The sequence below is a fragment of the Typopeltis vanoorti genome, chromosome 21, assembly GCF_054136105.1.
Source record: "Typopeltis vanoorti isolate ZY-2024b chromosome 21, IOZ_Tvanoo_1.0, whole genome shotgun sequence".
Classification (NCBI taxonomy): domain Eukaryota; kingdom Metazoa; phylum Arthropoda; class Arachnida; order Uropygi; family Thelyphonidae; genus Typopeltis; species Typopeltis vanoorti.
This window is the reverse complement of record NC_143569.1, coordinates 66,403,014-66,419,068: the sequence shown is the minus strand read 5'-3', so window position 1 is coordinate 66,419,068 and position 16,055 is coordinate 66,403,014. Positions and strand designations below refer to the sequence as shown.

At 38.9% G+C, this 16,055-nt stretch overlaps 1 protein-coding gene across 2 annotated transcripts in view; it reads left to right on the top strand.

The window, feature by feature from the left end:
• The window catches only part of LOC150094938 (neprilysin-1-like), an 84,931-nt gene continuing 68,876 nt past the window's right edge, over positions 1–16,055 (top strand). The window contains exons 1-2 of one of the 2 annotated variants that reach the window (XM_090410889.1): positions 1–485; positions 9,462–9,539. In XM_090410889.1, coding sequence (XP_090267015.1) covers positions 9,484–9,539 — 56 coding nt within the window. In that variant the 5' untranslated portion in view covers positions 1–485; positions 9,462–9,483. The remainder of the gene's footprint in view (positions 486–9,461; positions 9,540–16,055) is intronic. The other variant, XM_090410890.1, reaches the window with a different exon arrangement.

The following is a 16,055-nucleotide window of genomic DNA, read 5'->3' as shown; positions in this document are numbered from 1 at the left end:
TGTGTGGTGGTGGGGGGGGTGCGTGCTGGCGATTAAATGCATTCTTAATTTCAGTTTAATAGTTATTAATATTAGTTATGTGATGTTATTACAGATTTAATTCTATTGATAAAAATATTTATTTTCAGAATGTGTTGCACTGTCTTATCGTAAAATGTTTGGATGTTGTTCCAAACTACCATATTTACCATCTCGTAAAATAATAGCTGTAATAGAATGTATTGCATTCTATTACAACCATTACAAACAACCATCGTCTTTGTTTATTTCATAACTGCATTACGTATATTCGATATCCGCATTTGAAAATTTTGTTTTTTTATAAGGATACCATTGATGAATTTAAAGATTAAGCATTAAAAGTTTCTTAGATTATCATTTTAGCCTATCAAAAAAAGAAAAAAAAACCACCCTTTCTGTTTGTATGTATACAGAAGAAAAGTTTTAGCTCTGGCACGAAATAGCGAATATTTACTTCACTTCAGGTCAGTATTCAATAAAATAATAGTTGCATGAAATACATATATATATATATATATATACTTTTGTATATTATTTCTGGGAAAACTCCCATGTTACTCCTCATTATAAACTATTATAATACAGCTATATCGCCTGCTTCAGTTTAGGAGTACCCCTGTTTAAATGTCATTGGCTATTTACTCATGGGTTCTTAGGGCATTATGAGTGTAGATGTACTAAGAAGTATATGTAGCTTAAGGAAATAGAAATTGCACATACCTTTTTCTGGGTGTTGTGGCTTTTCCTCTGTCTGCGATGTCGAGAACTGCAGAGTGTGTGTGTGGGGGGGGCAGGCAGTTTGGTAGAATAAGTTAGAAAAACCCGGGTTTTTTTTTTTTTTTTTCGTAATATGTAGAAACATATACTTTTATATAGGGTGGGGAAAAAGTGAAAGGGTTAATTTTTTAAAATAGGGAGGGGGAAGGGGAAAGGTGGTTGACGGGGTGTGGACCGTTTCGACTATTCGTGGTCATCATCGGAACCTATTGGGAAAGTGGAAGCTATGTCAGGTCGGGTGGGTGCTTCAGAGGTGTTTGTGTTGTCTCCTATTGGTCGGGATAGTGACCTCATTTTAATGTTGTGAAGCTTCCAAACCTCGGAGATTATGTAGGGCCTGTGTACGTTGATCGAGTTCGCGTCACACTTTATAGCTATTGTTTCCGATATTCTGAGCATTGTTTCATTGTCTTGTCTGTCTATTATGATGGCCTTGTCTATCTGCGGGGTGTGTTTTTGTTCAAGGGCGTGAACAGCTATTTCCGTTTTTCCTGTGCTTTGTATACGATTTTTCTTTTTAATGTTGCGTTTTTTTGTGTTTAAATGTTCTGGAATAGGGATGTTACAGTCACGGAAGTGTTCTTGTAGTCTTGCCCATAAAGACCTGATGGTGGAACCTGTGTAGGTGATGTCACAGTCTTTTTGGCAGGGAAATTTATAGACTACATTGTGCTGTTCAAATATATCTTTTTGTGTGTGAGGTTTGGTGGATTTTAGGAGGTTAGCCAGTTTTTGGCTTGTGGTGAATACCAGTTTGTAGTCAGTATGTTTGAAGATGTATTTATAGGCTTTGTATGTGTTTTGGGTGTATGGTAGTTTGATAATTTTTTGTGTAGGGAAGTTCGTTTTGGTACTTGGGTTGTTTTGGCGGTTTTTTGCCGTCTTGTTTGCGTAGTTAATCAGTTGTGTAGGATAGTTACGATTTAAGAAGATCTGTGTTAGTTTTTTTATTTCAGCGTTTAGACTATTTTGATTGGTTGAAAATTTGTGAGCATTTATGAATTGTGATAAGATGACGGATTTTTTAACAGAATACGGATGGTATGAGTGAAAATGGAGGTAGTTTCCGATGTGTGAGGGTTTGTGGTATATTTTCGTGGCTATTTTGTTGTGTGTTCTGGTTAATGTCAACAATCTCCCGCACCACACGCACCCCTTGTATGTTCGGACAAATAAAAACCCACAAGGACGGGTACCCGATGAGACCAATAGTCTCCTACAAAAATACCACCACAGCCCCTTTATCAAAATTCGTAGCGAAACTCCTCAAACCACTAACCACAACGTCAAACTTCATGATAAAAAACACGGACGACCTTTTCAATAAAATAAAAGACCTAACCCTATCCCAAGAAGATATCCTCACTTCTTTAGATGCGGCCTCTTTATACACTAACGTGGACGTCCCCAGAACTTTAGACATCGTACACACACTACTCACAGAAGACCACACCCTACACACTCGTACTAAACTAACGCCCATTGACATTATTAACTTAATAAAACTAGTAATCTCGGCAAACTTCTTCAAGTTCAACAACAACATGTACATACAAATCTTCGGACTCCCCATGGGCCAAAACATCAGTGGACAACTAGCGGAATTATTCCTGGCACATATAGAATCACTTCTACTCCACCCTTCCCTTCCCCCCGGCATCACCTTCTATGGCAGATACGTGGACGATATTCTGTGCATTGGTAATCCCACACACATCACCACCTTAAAAACATCCCTAAACAGCTACAGCAACAGGTTAAAATTCACCACAGAAACCGAACAGAACAAATCCATCAACTTCTTAAACTTGACATTAACCAGAACACACAACAAAATAGCCACGAAAATATACCACAAACCCTCACACATCGGAAACTACCTCCATTTTCACTCATACCATCCGTATTCTGTTAAAAAATCCGTCATCTTATCACAATTCATAAATGCTCACAAATTTTCAACCAATCAAAATAGTCTAAACGCTGAAATAAAAAAACTAACACAGATCTTCTTAAATCGCAACTATCCTACACAACTGATTAACTACGCAAACAAGACGGCAAAAAACCGCCAAAACAACCCAAGTACCAAAACGAACTTCCCTACACAAAAAATTATCAAACTACCATACACCCAAAACACATACAAAGCCTATAAATACATCTTCAAACATACTGACTACAAACTGGTATTCACCACAAGCCAAAAACTGGCTAACCTCCTAAAATCCACCAAACCTCACACACAAAAAGATATATTTGAACAGCACAATGTAGTCTATAAATTTCCCTGCCAAAAAGACTGTGACATCACCTACACAGGTTCCACCATCAGGTCTTTATGGGCAAGACTACAAGAACACTTCCGTGACTGTAACATCCCTATTCCAGAACATTTAAACACAAAAAAACGCAACATTAAAAAGAAAAATCGTATACAAAGCACAGGAAAAACGGAAATAGTTGTTCACGCCCTTGAACAAAAACACACCCCGCAGATAGACAAGGCCATCATAATAGACAGACAAGACAATGAAACAATGCTCAGAATATCGGAAACAATAGCTATAAAGTGTGACGCGAACTCGATCAACGTACACAGGCCCTACATAATCTCCGAGGTTTGGAAGCTTCACAACATTAAATTGAGGTCACAATCCCGACCAATAGGAGACAACACAAACACCTCTGAAGCACCCACCCGACCTGACATAGCTTCCACTTTCCCAATAGGTTCCGATGATGACCACGAATAGTCGAAACGGTCCACACCCCGTCAACCACCTTTCCCCTTCCCCCTCCCTATTTTAAAAAATTAACCCTTTCACTTTTTCCCCACCCTATATAAAAGTATATGTTTCTACATATTACGAAAAAAAAAAAAAAACCCGGGTTTTTCTAACTTATTCTACCAAACTGCCTACCCCCCCCCACACACACACTCTGCAGTTCTCGACATCGCAGACAGAGGAAAAGCCACAACACCCAGAAAAAGGTATGTGCAATTTCTATTTCCTTAAGCTACATATACTTCTTAGTACATCTACACTCATAATGCCCTAAGAACCCATGAGTAAATAGCCAATGACATTTAAACAGGGGTACTCCTAAACTGAAGCAGGCGATATAGCTGTATTATAATAATAATATATACTTTTTTTTTATAAAATATTAAAAATAAAAAAAAATTATAAAAATATTTTTTTAACCACATGTTTATTATCTTTCAAAGAAATTACATGAGTGTCGGGTACATTTTGTTACATGTTATTAAAATTATTATGATTAGGACAATATAATACTATAATTAATGTTAAAATTAATAATAATCCTAACAAAAACAATTTACAGTTACCGTTTTACATTAAAACAGTTAAACTGCATTTTTGCATTTTATCAATTTATATTTTACTTTTACAATTTATTTTTATTCACAATTCACATTAACAATTACTTTTTTTTGTTAATATGCAATAGATAATGCTTGGATAGATAGACAATAATAATAATAATAATAATAATAATAATAATAATAATAATAATAATAATAATACAGTACCAGAATTTTGGATTCTCTTGATATAATAATAATATTTAAAAATGTCCGATTTTAGAAATTGAAAAAAATCGAATTAAAATATTTTCGAAGTATTAAAGTACTTTAATACTTTTAGCGAAATATTTCATTTCTGTTGATTTTTATTTTTCCATTCACGTACACAGACATAAATTAACTACAAACACAATCGATAGCTTCAGAGTCTCGAATCGCACAAGATATAAAACCAATTTTTTTTTCTTTTTTTCTGGATACTTGCTCATTGATAACGGAGATTATTTTTGATGTGTTATGAACTGAACACATGTTAAAAAAGGTAATCAAAATCTATTTTTTCTACATAATCAAAATCATCATTTACACCTTCACTGAAGGAATTCTGAAGTGTGCTTTACAGATTCTTTTGAGAAGTAGTTAATCAACTTCTCAAGCCTATGAGCCCATCAATAGTAACAAACTATTTATTTTCAGTAGATGTAAATCACGTAATAATATGTCATTCTCTCCCATTGTTATTATTATTATTATTATTATTATTATTATTATTATTATTATTTTCGGCCTACTCCAGGGAGTCCTTAGACTCATCGAGGGAGGCCCTAAACATCATGTCCACACAACTATACGACATTCTCACAGTATCTATCATACCTTGCCTTGAACTCGCACACTGTCATAGCACCCACAACAGACTCTGGCAGATTCCACTCATTTACCACTCTAAAAGTAAAGAACCCGGCTCTAACACCACTGCTAACCACACTCTTGCCCAGCTTCCACAAGTGTCCCCTAGTTCTCCCACCACCACCACCAGTTCTGATCTCAAAAATATCCTCTGAATTAATCTTATAGAATCCCTTTAGCAATTTGAGTGTCTCAATCATATCTCCCCTTTTCCGCCTATCAACCAGTTTCTGCAACCCACAAATCTTCAACCTGTTCTCATATGGTTCATTCCATAGACCTGCTATCATCTTAGTCACTCGCCTCTGGATCCTCTCCATCTCTTCCCCATCAAGAAGGAACCGAGGTGACCAAACCTGGGCACAGTAGTCAAGATGAGGTCTTATCAAAGCTCGGTACAGAGGTACAATAACTTGCTTGTCTCTGCTCGTTAAGGTATTTTTCAACAACCAAGTGAGTTGATGAGCTGATTTAGCTACTTTCGCAATGTTCCCCCTCAACTTCATCTCCCTATCCACCAACACTCCCAAGTCCCTGGCCTCATCATTCTCTTGGAGTACAGTTCCACCCATGTGGTATACTGCTGCTAATCTTTTCAGCCCAAAATGCATAACCTTACATTTTCTCACATCAAATCGACATCCATTCTCCTTAGCCCAGAATTCCAATCTATCTAAGTCATCCTGCAAGACTTTGACATCTTCTGCATTCACTATCGCCCTCCCCAATTTGCATCATCAGCGAACAAATGAACTGTTCCACTTAGATCCTTCCCTATATCGTTAATGAACAGATTAAACAGCAGTGGTCCAAGAACAGAACCCTGCGGCAACCCACTAGTCACAGACCGTCTTTTGGACTCCACTCCTGAATAAACCACTCTTTGATATTTCTCCATCAACCACTCACCTATCCATCTCACCAACCCTATATCCATTCCCATATGTTGCAGTTTACGGATTAGAATTCCATGTGGTATCCTGTCAAACGCCTTTGCCAGGTCCAGCAGTATCACTGTAAGCCCATTTCCCTTGTCCAGTTCAGCTGTCACCTTGTTATAAAACTTGAGCAAGTTACTCAGGCATGATCTACCCTTTACAAAGCCATGCTGTCCCCTGTACAGCATCTCATTTTCATCAATCCATTCCTGTATTTTTCTCTTGACTACTTTCTCCAAGACCTTGACAACGACTCCTGATATGCTGATCGGTCGGTAATTTGCAACCGTAGTCTTGGATCCTCCTTTATGCAGTGAAACTATTTTCCCTTCTTTCCACACCTTCGGGACTAAACCTGACCTGAGACTCATAAACAACATGGTCAAGGGCACTGATAATTCCTTAGCCGCTTCACGCAAGACCCGTGCCGGTATACCATCCAATCCCACAGATGTGTTCACGTTAAGGTTCTGTAATAGACTATTCACCTCCACTTCATTCATCACAATTCCCATATAAACTAATGGTTCCTTCATTTTTTCAATATCACCACCTGGATGATATACTTTTGCAAAGTGCGCGCTCAGTAACTCCACTATATCGACTGGTTCAGTGACCTCCTTACCATCGTCATTCCTTAAAATCATTTTGCCATGTACAGTTTTTTTCTTGATTGCAGCATATTGAAAGAACTGTTTGAGATTCTCTTTTGCTTGCATAGCTAGTTTCCTTTCATAATCGGCTTTTGCTGTTTTTACCAAAATTTTACCAGAAGGGTAACAAGCTCGTTACCTTTCTGGCCTGCACTTTATACCGTTCGTGTGCCTGCAGGTCACCCCTTTCTTTAAATTCCTTCCACAGTTGTTTCTTTTTTTGCAGCTCAAGCTTAATAGTGTTATTCATCCATTTAATCCCTACTTGTTTTACTATTCGGACCCTAGGTATACAATCAGCCATAACCTGCTCCTTGAGTAAATGCTCCTTGACCACTTCCCATGCTCTATCGACGTCCAGCCCTTGCAGTTGTACATGCCATGGCACTGATCCAAGCAATCTCCTAAGCTTGCCATACTTGCCAGCACGGTAATTCCACATATACCCTGTCTTAATCAAAAATTCCACCTTTAGCCACCTCCCAGGTCAAGACCTTATGATCACTCTCACCAATAGGTGGCAACATGGTCATATTCATTACAGTCAAATTGTGAGATGCTATTACCAGCTCAAGCACTCTCACATCCCTAGTATTTTCAATTACATGCTGTCTCAGATAGTTATCCCTTAATAATTGAATTAAATCCATTTCCTTCCTCACATGTGTCCTCTCCTCCTTCCAATCAATATTACCATAATTAAAATCCCCCATAATAATTACCCTCCTTCCCCTCATTTCATCAATTTGTTTATGCATACTATCTCCACCATCTATTTCATCACCTGGTCTATAGCAGCACCCAACTGTATATTTTATTCTGCCAGTCTCAATCTCACACCAAATAGCCTCAAATGTGCTCTTTTCTCTATCCTGCAGTTCCACTTCTATTCTCCTTGGCTGCAGTTCATCAGCTATCATCAATAATACCCCTCCCCCCCCATTTTATTCTCTCTGTCCCTCCTAAACACATTATAACCTACACATTCTATCCCACTAACTATATAATCTTTCGTCAGCCATGTTTCACTAATGCCAATAACCTGTGGCCAGGAAGAGCCAATCAAGTCCAAAAATTTTTCCTTCTTGTTTCTAATACTCCTGGCATTAGTATACATGAAATGCAGTGATCCCTTTGTCCCACCCCTATCTTGATGCGTTATTCTAAATATCCCATTCCCATTTTTGGTCCTTAGTGCTGGCACAGGTACATTATATACATTTTTACACTCAACTGTCTCACTGATGTCTGCATATCCACTCCCCCCCCCCCATCCTTGGTAGTTCTAGTTTCCCTGGTTCTGCACATCCATTTTCACTTCATTCAGCAACACTTTTTCCAGTCTTCGCACACCAAGTCCATTCAAATGCAGGCCATCCATCTTGTATAAGTGCTTTCGCCCATCAAACTCATTCCACATCGTCTGCATAACCTGCGCATAAAGTCATTTGCGATTATGGCCCTCCTATACTCATCTCTGTCGTACAGCGGCAACAGACTCACCATCCTAACTCTGTCACTCTTTTCTTTCGCTACCTTTAACAATACTTTCAAGTCCTCTCTCAAAAAATTTATCACCTTTCAATTCATTCGTACCCGCCACAATTATTTGTTACTAGGCTATTCCTTACGTTTAAAAATCTTATATTAAAGTGATGATTTTGTATTCTTTTTAGGTTTGTGTTGTAATATGTGACGGACAGAAAAAGATTATTAGATTCATTTTGTTATGTTTGATTTCGTATGTGTTATCCGACGGGCTTGCCTGTTTTATGGAAGAAATCCAGAAAATGCATCAGTATGGTTGTTTGTTTTACAAACACAGGTTTCTTTTCATAAGTATTCCTAGCCGTTTTCAGGAGCATTTATCAAAATACCTCGATTCATTTTTTTCCTTCAGTTCGATTCAATTTCCATACATGCCATTCTCTCGCTCCTGTAGTAGTAGGACTGATTTAACTAAAACTTAATATTTAAGATCCTTACTAAAATCTGTCGCGTTATCGCACTTTCGATTTAAATAGGACTTGGATGTATAGAAGGAAGCAAATACTCTAAGCCAAAAAAAGGCTACGTTCATTTCCTGTGATAAAGAATTATGTCACTATACAACAATGTCATTACCAAAATTAAAAATAATTATATGCAATTAGCCATCTTACAGCAAAACATCTTACAGAAATTATGACAATTTTCATCCACATTGCAGAACTCATATGTAGCGTTAATCCTATTAGAGCGCTTCTAGTGACAATACATGCAAATAAGAAGCTATTTCCATGCATTGCCACTAGAGGCGCTTTACAATACTTTATTCATATAAAATATTGTATGGATGAACCTACGCAAATTGCGATTATTGAAGGAAAAATTAGATTAAAAATAAATATATTTCCTTATGCTTGCTACTGTTTTACTTTTTTTTTTTTTTTACTTTTATGAACTATTAATTTATTTGATGGTAGCTATTCATAATATTAATTTTTGCAGTATATGCATAACAACACAAGTACAAAATAAATAAGATTATTTATTAAATTGCTAATATTTCAATGGATTTCAAAGCAGCATCGTTAGAAAATTTAAAAAAAAAAAGGTTGCCAAGAATTATGGAATCAGTTTAAAATTGTCGTGTATGTGCTATGACTCTAATTTATTTTATTTTATTTTAAGGCTTTGAAGATGATGGTTTGAAATCCAGAAAAATATTGCAGCTCAATAAATAATTTTACGTATTTTTGTGAAGTTGTGTATATATACTTTAAAATAAATATGAACTGTAAAGTTCGTATTTTGATAAATTTTTTTTATTTTAACTTTACTTCACAGATAATTAACCGGATTTTGCATTATGGATGGCATTCCAGAAGATGGTAACGACTGCAATATACATATCAGACAGTCAAGGTAATTCAGAAATGCATATCTATGGCATTTTTCGTGTATTAATTATAAATAAATAAAATAATAAAAAAATAAACGAGTACAATTATAAACACTTGTAAATAAATCACAAGTTTGAAACGTTTATTTAAAATAGTCTATTATTTTATATAAAATAAGATAGCATTCTGAATATTATTTGAATTTTATAAAAAATGTTTTTATTTAGTGAATTTAAATTAAAAAAATTAATAAATATTGAAACACCTATAGAAATATAATTATGAATATAATTATAATTATAAGGAGCCTGTGTAGATGAGTGGAAGTGGAGTTTGCACTTCGCTGAGAATCCAACATTATTTCAAAGCCGAATAAAGAAACTATAAAACCTTTCATGACAGGGCAACTCGTAGTAAAGGTGGTGTAAACTCCGATCACTGTCCTCAGTATTTTCTCATAATGTGAAACACATCTCCTAGGAGATGTTTGATGTTATACATTATGGGGGGGGGGGACTACCCAGACCGGTTTCGACCTTTTTTGAGGTCTCAATTCACAAAAGGCACCAATAATTACTTCAATTAATTATATAATTAATTGATAAATATAAATATAATTATATAAATATAAATGAGTATAAATAAATATAATTACTTCAAAATAATTATATATGTATATAATAATATAATTATAGCAGAAATTATATATAATTTCTGCTAACAGGAAGGCTTGGCGATTCTAATTTCCTTTCCTCTTTACCTTCGTATCGAGTTTTCTCTCGTAACTTGGTTTTCTTGCTAGTAGACTTTCGAGTCTACAGGATTTTTGCTGGTAGGCCTTGTTCCTACGGGATTTCACTATATCAATCTCTACTACCACTATCATTTTACATCTTATTTCTTTACTTTTCTCTTTTTTTTAAGTTTAAGACTTTAAATTTACGTTATGGCTTCGCTCATTCCTAGGGTCAGGACTCTGGATTTTGAAACAAACCCTAAGTTTGAGAAAAGGCTTATCTGTCAAGCGTTATGCGAGGCAGTAGGCTCTAAAAATATTTATGGTTTTACCCCTTATGGGGCGGGAAGATTCCAGGTAGTTGTAAAAATTTTTGAAACTAGAGACAAGCTTTTGCAAAGCTTCAAGTGTGCGGGGACTCAAATTACCCCATTCATGGTAGGCAGCTTATTAAGAACGTTTAAAATTGACAAGTTTCCCTTGGAATATATGGAGAACAGTGACGACGTCATCCGCAAGGTTTTTTTTCCAAATGGGGAATCGTCAAAGATATCAAAAGAGACAACGACAATCCAGACTGGAAATCAGGAGAAATCATTTTCACCATGGAGATGAAAACTCCTGTTCCAAACTTCGTTTCAATTGGTTCCGCAAGGGTTATGGTGAGCTATCCAGGCGTCAGGAGGCAGTGCTTTAGGTGTAGCTCCTATGACCACCTAGGCGCAGAATGAGCACAAGCCAAATGCCGAAACTGCAGCGAATCGGGACACACCTTACAACACTGCAGTAACCCTTGCAAGAAATGCCAGCAAAGGGACCACAAAGCGAACATGTGTCCATATAGAACAGCAGCAGAACGTCTGGGGGGTGCGATAGAAGCACTCTCAACTCCTCCACTCCTAATTTCACACAGCATGGAAACATCAGAAGAGAAAGGAAATGTTCCTGCCTTTCCACCTCTACCCACAACATCAGCCAGACCTGAAGAGGGAAAACAGGCAGAGTTTAAAAAGACTTCTCTCAGCAAAACAAAGAAGAATAGGTCACAACGGAAAACAGAGAGCGAGACCCCCCCACACACACACAAACATCGACGCAATAGCTGCAGAACAAGTAACACCCGCAGAAGAGATGGAAACGTTTCTAAACCACAGTTAAGAGGCAAAGGGAGCATGTAGACGAAGAACATGCTACATGCAAAAGACTGCCCGCCAACGGCGAAAACTCGACCACAAAGAGAAACAGAAAAGCCCTCCACCAGTTTCCAGCACAATAAAAAGGGGAGCAATTATAATCCGCTCCTTCCAAGGAACGATTGATGCATTGGAAAAACTCTTTCCGCAATAGACAGGTTCGGCAAACCAATCTTCTACACCTTCCACAAGAAAGGTTCGACCGAACTCTTTGTCAACGTGGAATGGGCCACCCTCTTTCTGTGACCGATATCTTAACTCTGCCGCAAGACTCCTTCAAGAACTCCATCCTAGTCGCCAATATGGGCCTACACGAAGATGACACTATACAACTACACAAGACACTAATCGATATAGTTAAAGGGGGGGGGGAGGCGGTTACCATATTAATTTTATCACGAACATGAATAACAACTCCCATTTTCGCATCGCCACTCTAAACATCAAGGATTTATGCTCTATCTCCGCACAACGCGCTATCTGGAGACTATTTTTACTACATGAGGTTCAAGTACTATTTCTCCAGGAGACGCACTTTTATCAGTTCTGGGACATCAAAAACTTTCCAGAAGCTTCCCCATACAGAGCTTCTGGTGTTTCGAAGAGCGCTGCGCGAGGAGGGTGGGAATTCTTGTTCGTCAGTCTATTCTAGGCGGGTTTTTCAATGTACCGAAAGATGCTGCAGGATGTCTAGTCTCTACAGACTGGAAGTTTGGGGGCAGAACCATCCGCTTCCTTAATGTATATGCCCCTAATAATAGCTACCAGCGAAGCAGGTTCTTCACGTTCCCTAGAATCCTATCTTTACGGGGTTCAATATATTATCGCGGGGGAGAGGGGGATAGAACTGCATCGTAGATACACGATATGACAAGGTTAGTGGTAACAACTCCAGTAGTGGCTCTAGGGAACTGCAACTGTGCTGCGATAATGTCGACCTCATTGACATCTGGAGGGAGCATAATCCAGGCACAGTCGGTACCACATGGGCGAGAGGAGGAGTCGCAACGAGACTCGACCGCCTTTACATCTCCAGGAACTTAGGGCCACGAGTTGTTACAGTGAAGCATATAGCGGTTGGCAGTTCAATAACAGACCACAAAATAGTTCTGTTAAACATCGAACTACCCGAGGTCGTCGACACATCCAAAGGGCCTTGGAAACCACCTCCAAGCTTCCCAAAAATATACAACAGGGATTTGCAGCTGCTATGCGAAAAATGGAAAAACGTTGAATGGGACGGGGACTCGTGGGCCCGGTTCAAGACCGAGGCAAAAGAGCTCTTCCAAAACACCTTGAGAGAAAGGGCGTATGTGCGAAGAAAAAAATGAGAGATCTGTACCGAGAACTAGGGTGGTACCGGGCAAACCAGAGAAACGGCATTCCCAGTGATTCGCTAATTAAAACCGTGAAAATCGAGCTCGAGGCACTTCGATGAAAAAAGTTGCCTAGCTCGATTTCCGCACCAGGCTGTTTCTCCGACAGGCGGAAACATCCTCGGCCGCTTTTTACAATCCGCAGCGCATAGCAGCATACGACGGGAAAACAGTTCGGCAAATCCACGTCAACGGTCAAATTCTCAAGAGCACGCGGCAGACATCCTGCAGCAATTTTCTCATCATTATTCGAGTGCCTATTCCGACAAAGCCGGGGAAACAGGCGATTTCAACGCCTGGAACATAAACAGCATGCCTGAACACTTCAGAGCACTTCAAAGGAGACCGATTACTTCGGAAGAGGTTACTCGGGCTTATTAACAACTTAAGTTCCGAAAAACTCCCGGCCTAGATGGGCTAGGCGTTGAGTTCTATCGATCAGCCTGGAATTTCATCCTGCCTATTATGGTCTCGATATTCAATACCTTTTTATTCACCGGTGACGTACCTGCTGACTTTGTCAATGGGTACACGATTTTCATCCCCAAAAAAGGGAGAGACCTGAATAGCATGGGTAGCTGGAGGATCATTTCCTTGACCAACACTGACTACAAATTATTCGCAAGAGTGATTTGTAACCGTCTGAAGTTTGGCATTGGGAATGTGCTAACTAGCACATAAGTATACGGAGTTCCAGGCAGGTCGATGGAGCTCAACTTATTTTTGATTAGAGATCTTATTCGCTTCGTGACGAACAAGGAACTCCACTCGCACTCGTGTCAGTTGACTTGGAAAAAGCGTTCGATAGTGCAAAGCACAACTTCCTGCACTCTATCCTAGAGAAAGCCGGAGTGGCGGCCCGCGTAAGGGAAACAATGAGAAGCATGTATAATAGAATAACAACATCTATCGCAATTAATGGGTCTCTCTCTCTAAACCCATTCCCGTACGCAGAGAGGTTCGGCAAGGATTCCCCCCCCCTGAGACCCCTTCTCTTCTCTCTAGTACTTGAACCTCGTTTAAAAAAAAAATCGACGACTCACACGCAGTGAGAGGAATACCACTGCCCATAGGCTCCAAACAGAGCAAGACTGTCGTGTATGCTGATGATATTGCCGGAATCCTCCGGGATTCTTATTCTATTTATATCTTTTTTTTTTTTTTTTGGCATACTGCAAAAGTTTAGCGTGCTCAGTGGTCTTTGCGCAAATCCAGACAAAACGAAAATCAAAATTTTCGGAAAATTTGGCCCTGCCAATCTTCCGTATGGTTTGAAATCTTTAACTGGCCCGTTAACGATATTAGGAATTCCCTTCCTCGCGACCCAGGTGTTACCAAAACAAAAATTAATAGACTCATATCGCGATAGACTCATCCCCTTTAAACCGAACTACTTATTCAACGACAGAGCAACAGTCATAAAAACCAATTCTGCAACCAATGCTGCTACACACCATCAACCTAACAAACATCACAGACACACAAGACAATGCTATTTACAGACAAATAATCGACTTTTTCTGGAACCACAGGAAACAAGAGGTATGCAGGGTTTTTCTCCATCTCCCCCCCCCACGCAAGGAGGGTTCGCTCTGCCTATCCTCAAATACTAACACTGTTCAAACGATACGGAAAGCATTGTATCAAATCATTTTTGTGGTAATTTAATTAGATATTTTATAGGACATTTCCTAACCTACTTTAGGACCAGTGGCCACGCCGAACCATGTGCGGAGATAGTGCCAGAGTGGTATTACACAGTTTGCAAAATGTTCAAAAAATTAACAACAGATGGAGTTCGGGTGCTTCAGTTCAGTCCAAACAAGCTGTACTGGAAATGTTTTGGATATTTTTGACTGGAAAAAGCCTGATCTTGGCACGAATGAAGAGGTGCTCTTCACCACCATCAAAAATAGCTGAGGACAGCCTTTTCACTGGGACCTGTCATGGAGAATCGCCTACGGCAGACTCCCGGTGAAATGGCCAAGTCCAAATATAGTTCGCGACCATGCGATCCGTTTTGCGACGTCTGCCGTGCAGTGGAAACTGTAGGGCACCACTTCTACCACCAGTACAACGTGTCTGGCAAAGGCTGGCTGAAGTGCTTGCAATCCCGGTGCCCACATTCGCAGAAGTAATTCTACTACAGTTCCCCCCAGCGGTTACCAAAAACAGGAAACATGTAATTTTCCTAATAAATGTAATAAAACACCACGTATGGAAAATACGGAAAAAACATCTCCTTATTGAGGAAGACCGCATCTATTATCGAATTTGGAGCTGTTTCTCCGCCTATCTTCGTCGATTCTTGGAGCAGGAAAGGTACCTTCTAAGTGAAGAGCGGTTCCTAAGGAGATGGTGCAGACCATATGCCAAATCACACAAGGGGGAATTCAAGTGTGTGTACACTTGCAACACCACTGCCGTTAGAGCTTTCCTTCTACCCAGCATTTATTTAATATCTATTCAAAGTTCACCACTCCTAGTTCAAGGTTTCTCTAGTCCAAGGTAGGGGTTGACCTGAATAAACCCGGACTGCGAAGGCCAACATCGAGGTGGTCCCAAGCCCTTTTCAGGGAGAGGTCTTCCGGGCCAGGTCCTCTCCCTTTTTTGTTCACCGGTCTTATCGCTCCATTTTTTTTTTTTTTTTTGGTTTTCTATAAATTTATTATATTCTAGAGATTTCTACCTTCATAGTCCTTTTTGATATGTTTACTCATGTTAAGTTTTTCCTAGTTTACTATATTTTTCGTTTTAGGATTTTTCCTTTTTAAAAGTGAAAAGTCAACGACCGTTTTAGAAATACCCCGGGGGAGGGGGTCAACAGCTAAAACTGGTCAACTGAGGTCTCCTTCTCTCCTCTATATTTTATTTTCCTCTCCAACTATCTGCTGAATCTGAGCATCTTCTTCACTCCAAAGACCAATGATGAGAGACTTGAACTCATAAAAATATATATATATACTGTATATATCATCATCATCATCATCATCATCATCCTGCATATCAAGGATTTAGGCCTAACGTGGCCTGTCCCGGCATTAGAAGTCATCGTTGAATCGTTTAAGACAGTGGTTCTCAAACTTTTTTGTCTGGCGGCACATTAAAATCAATAAATAAATTTCACGGCACCCCTAGTATTATTTGCTTTTTATAGAGAGTAAAGTGCCGATTAATTGATTCTGAAAGACTCGCATATATAACCCATAAATAAATTGATATTACAGATACTA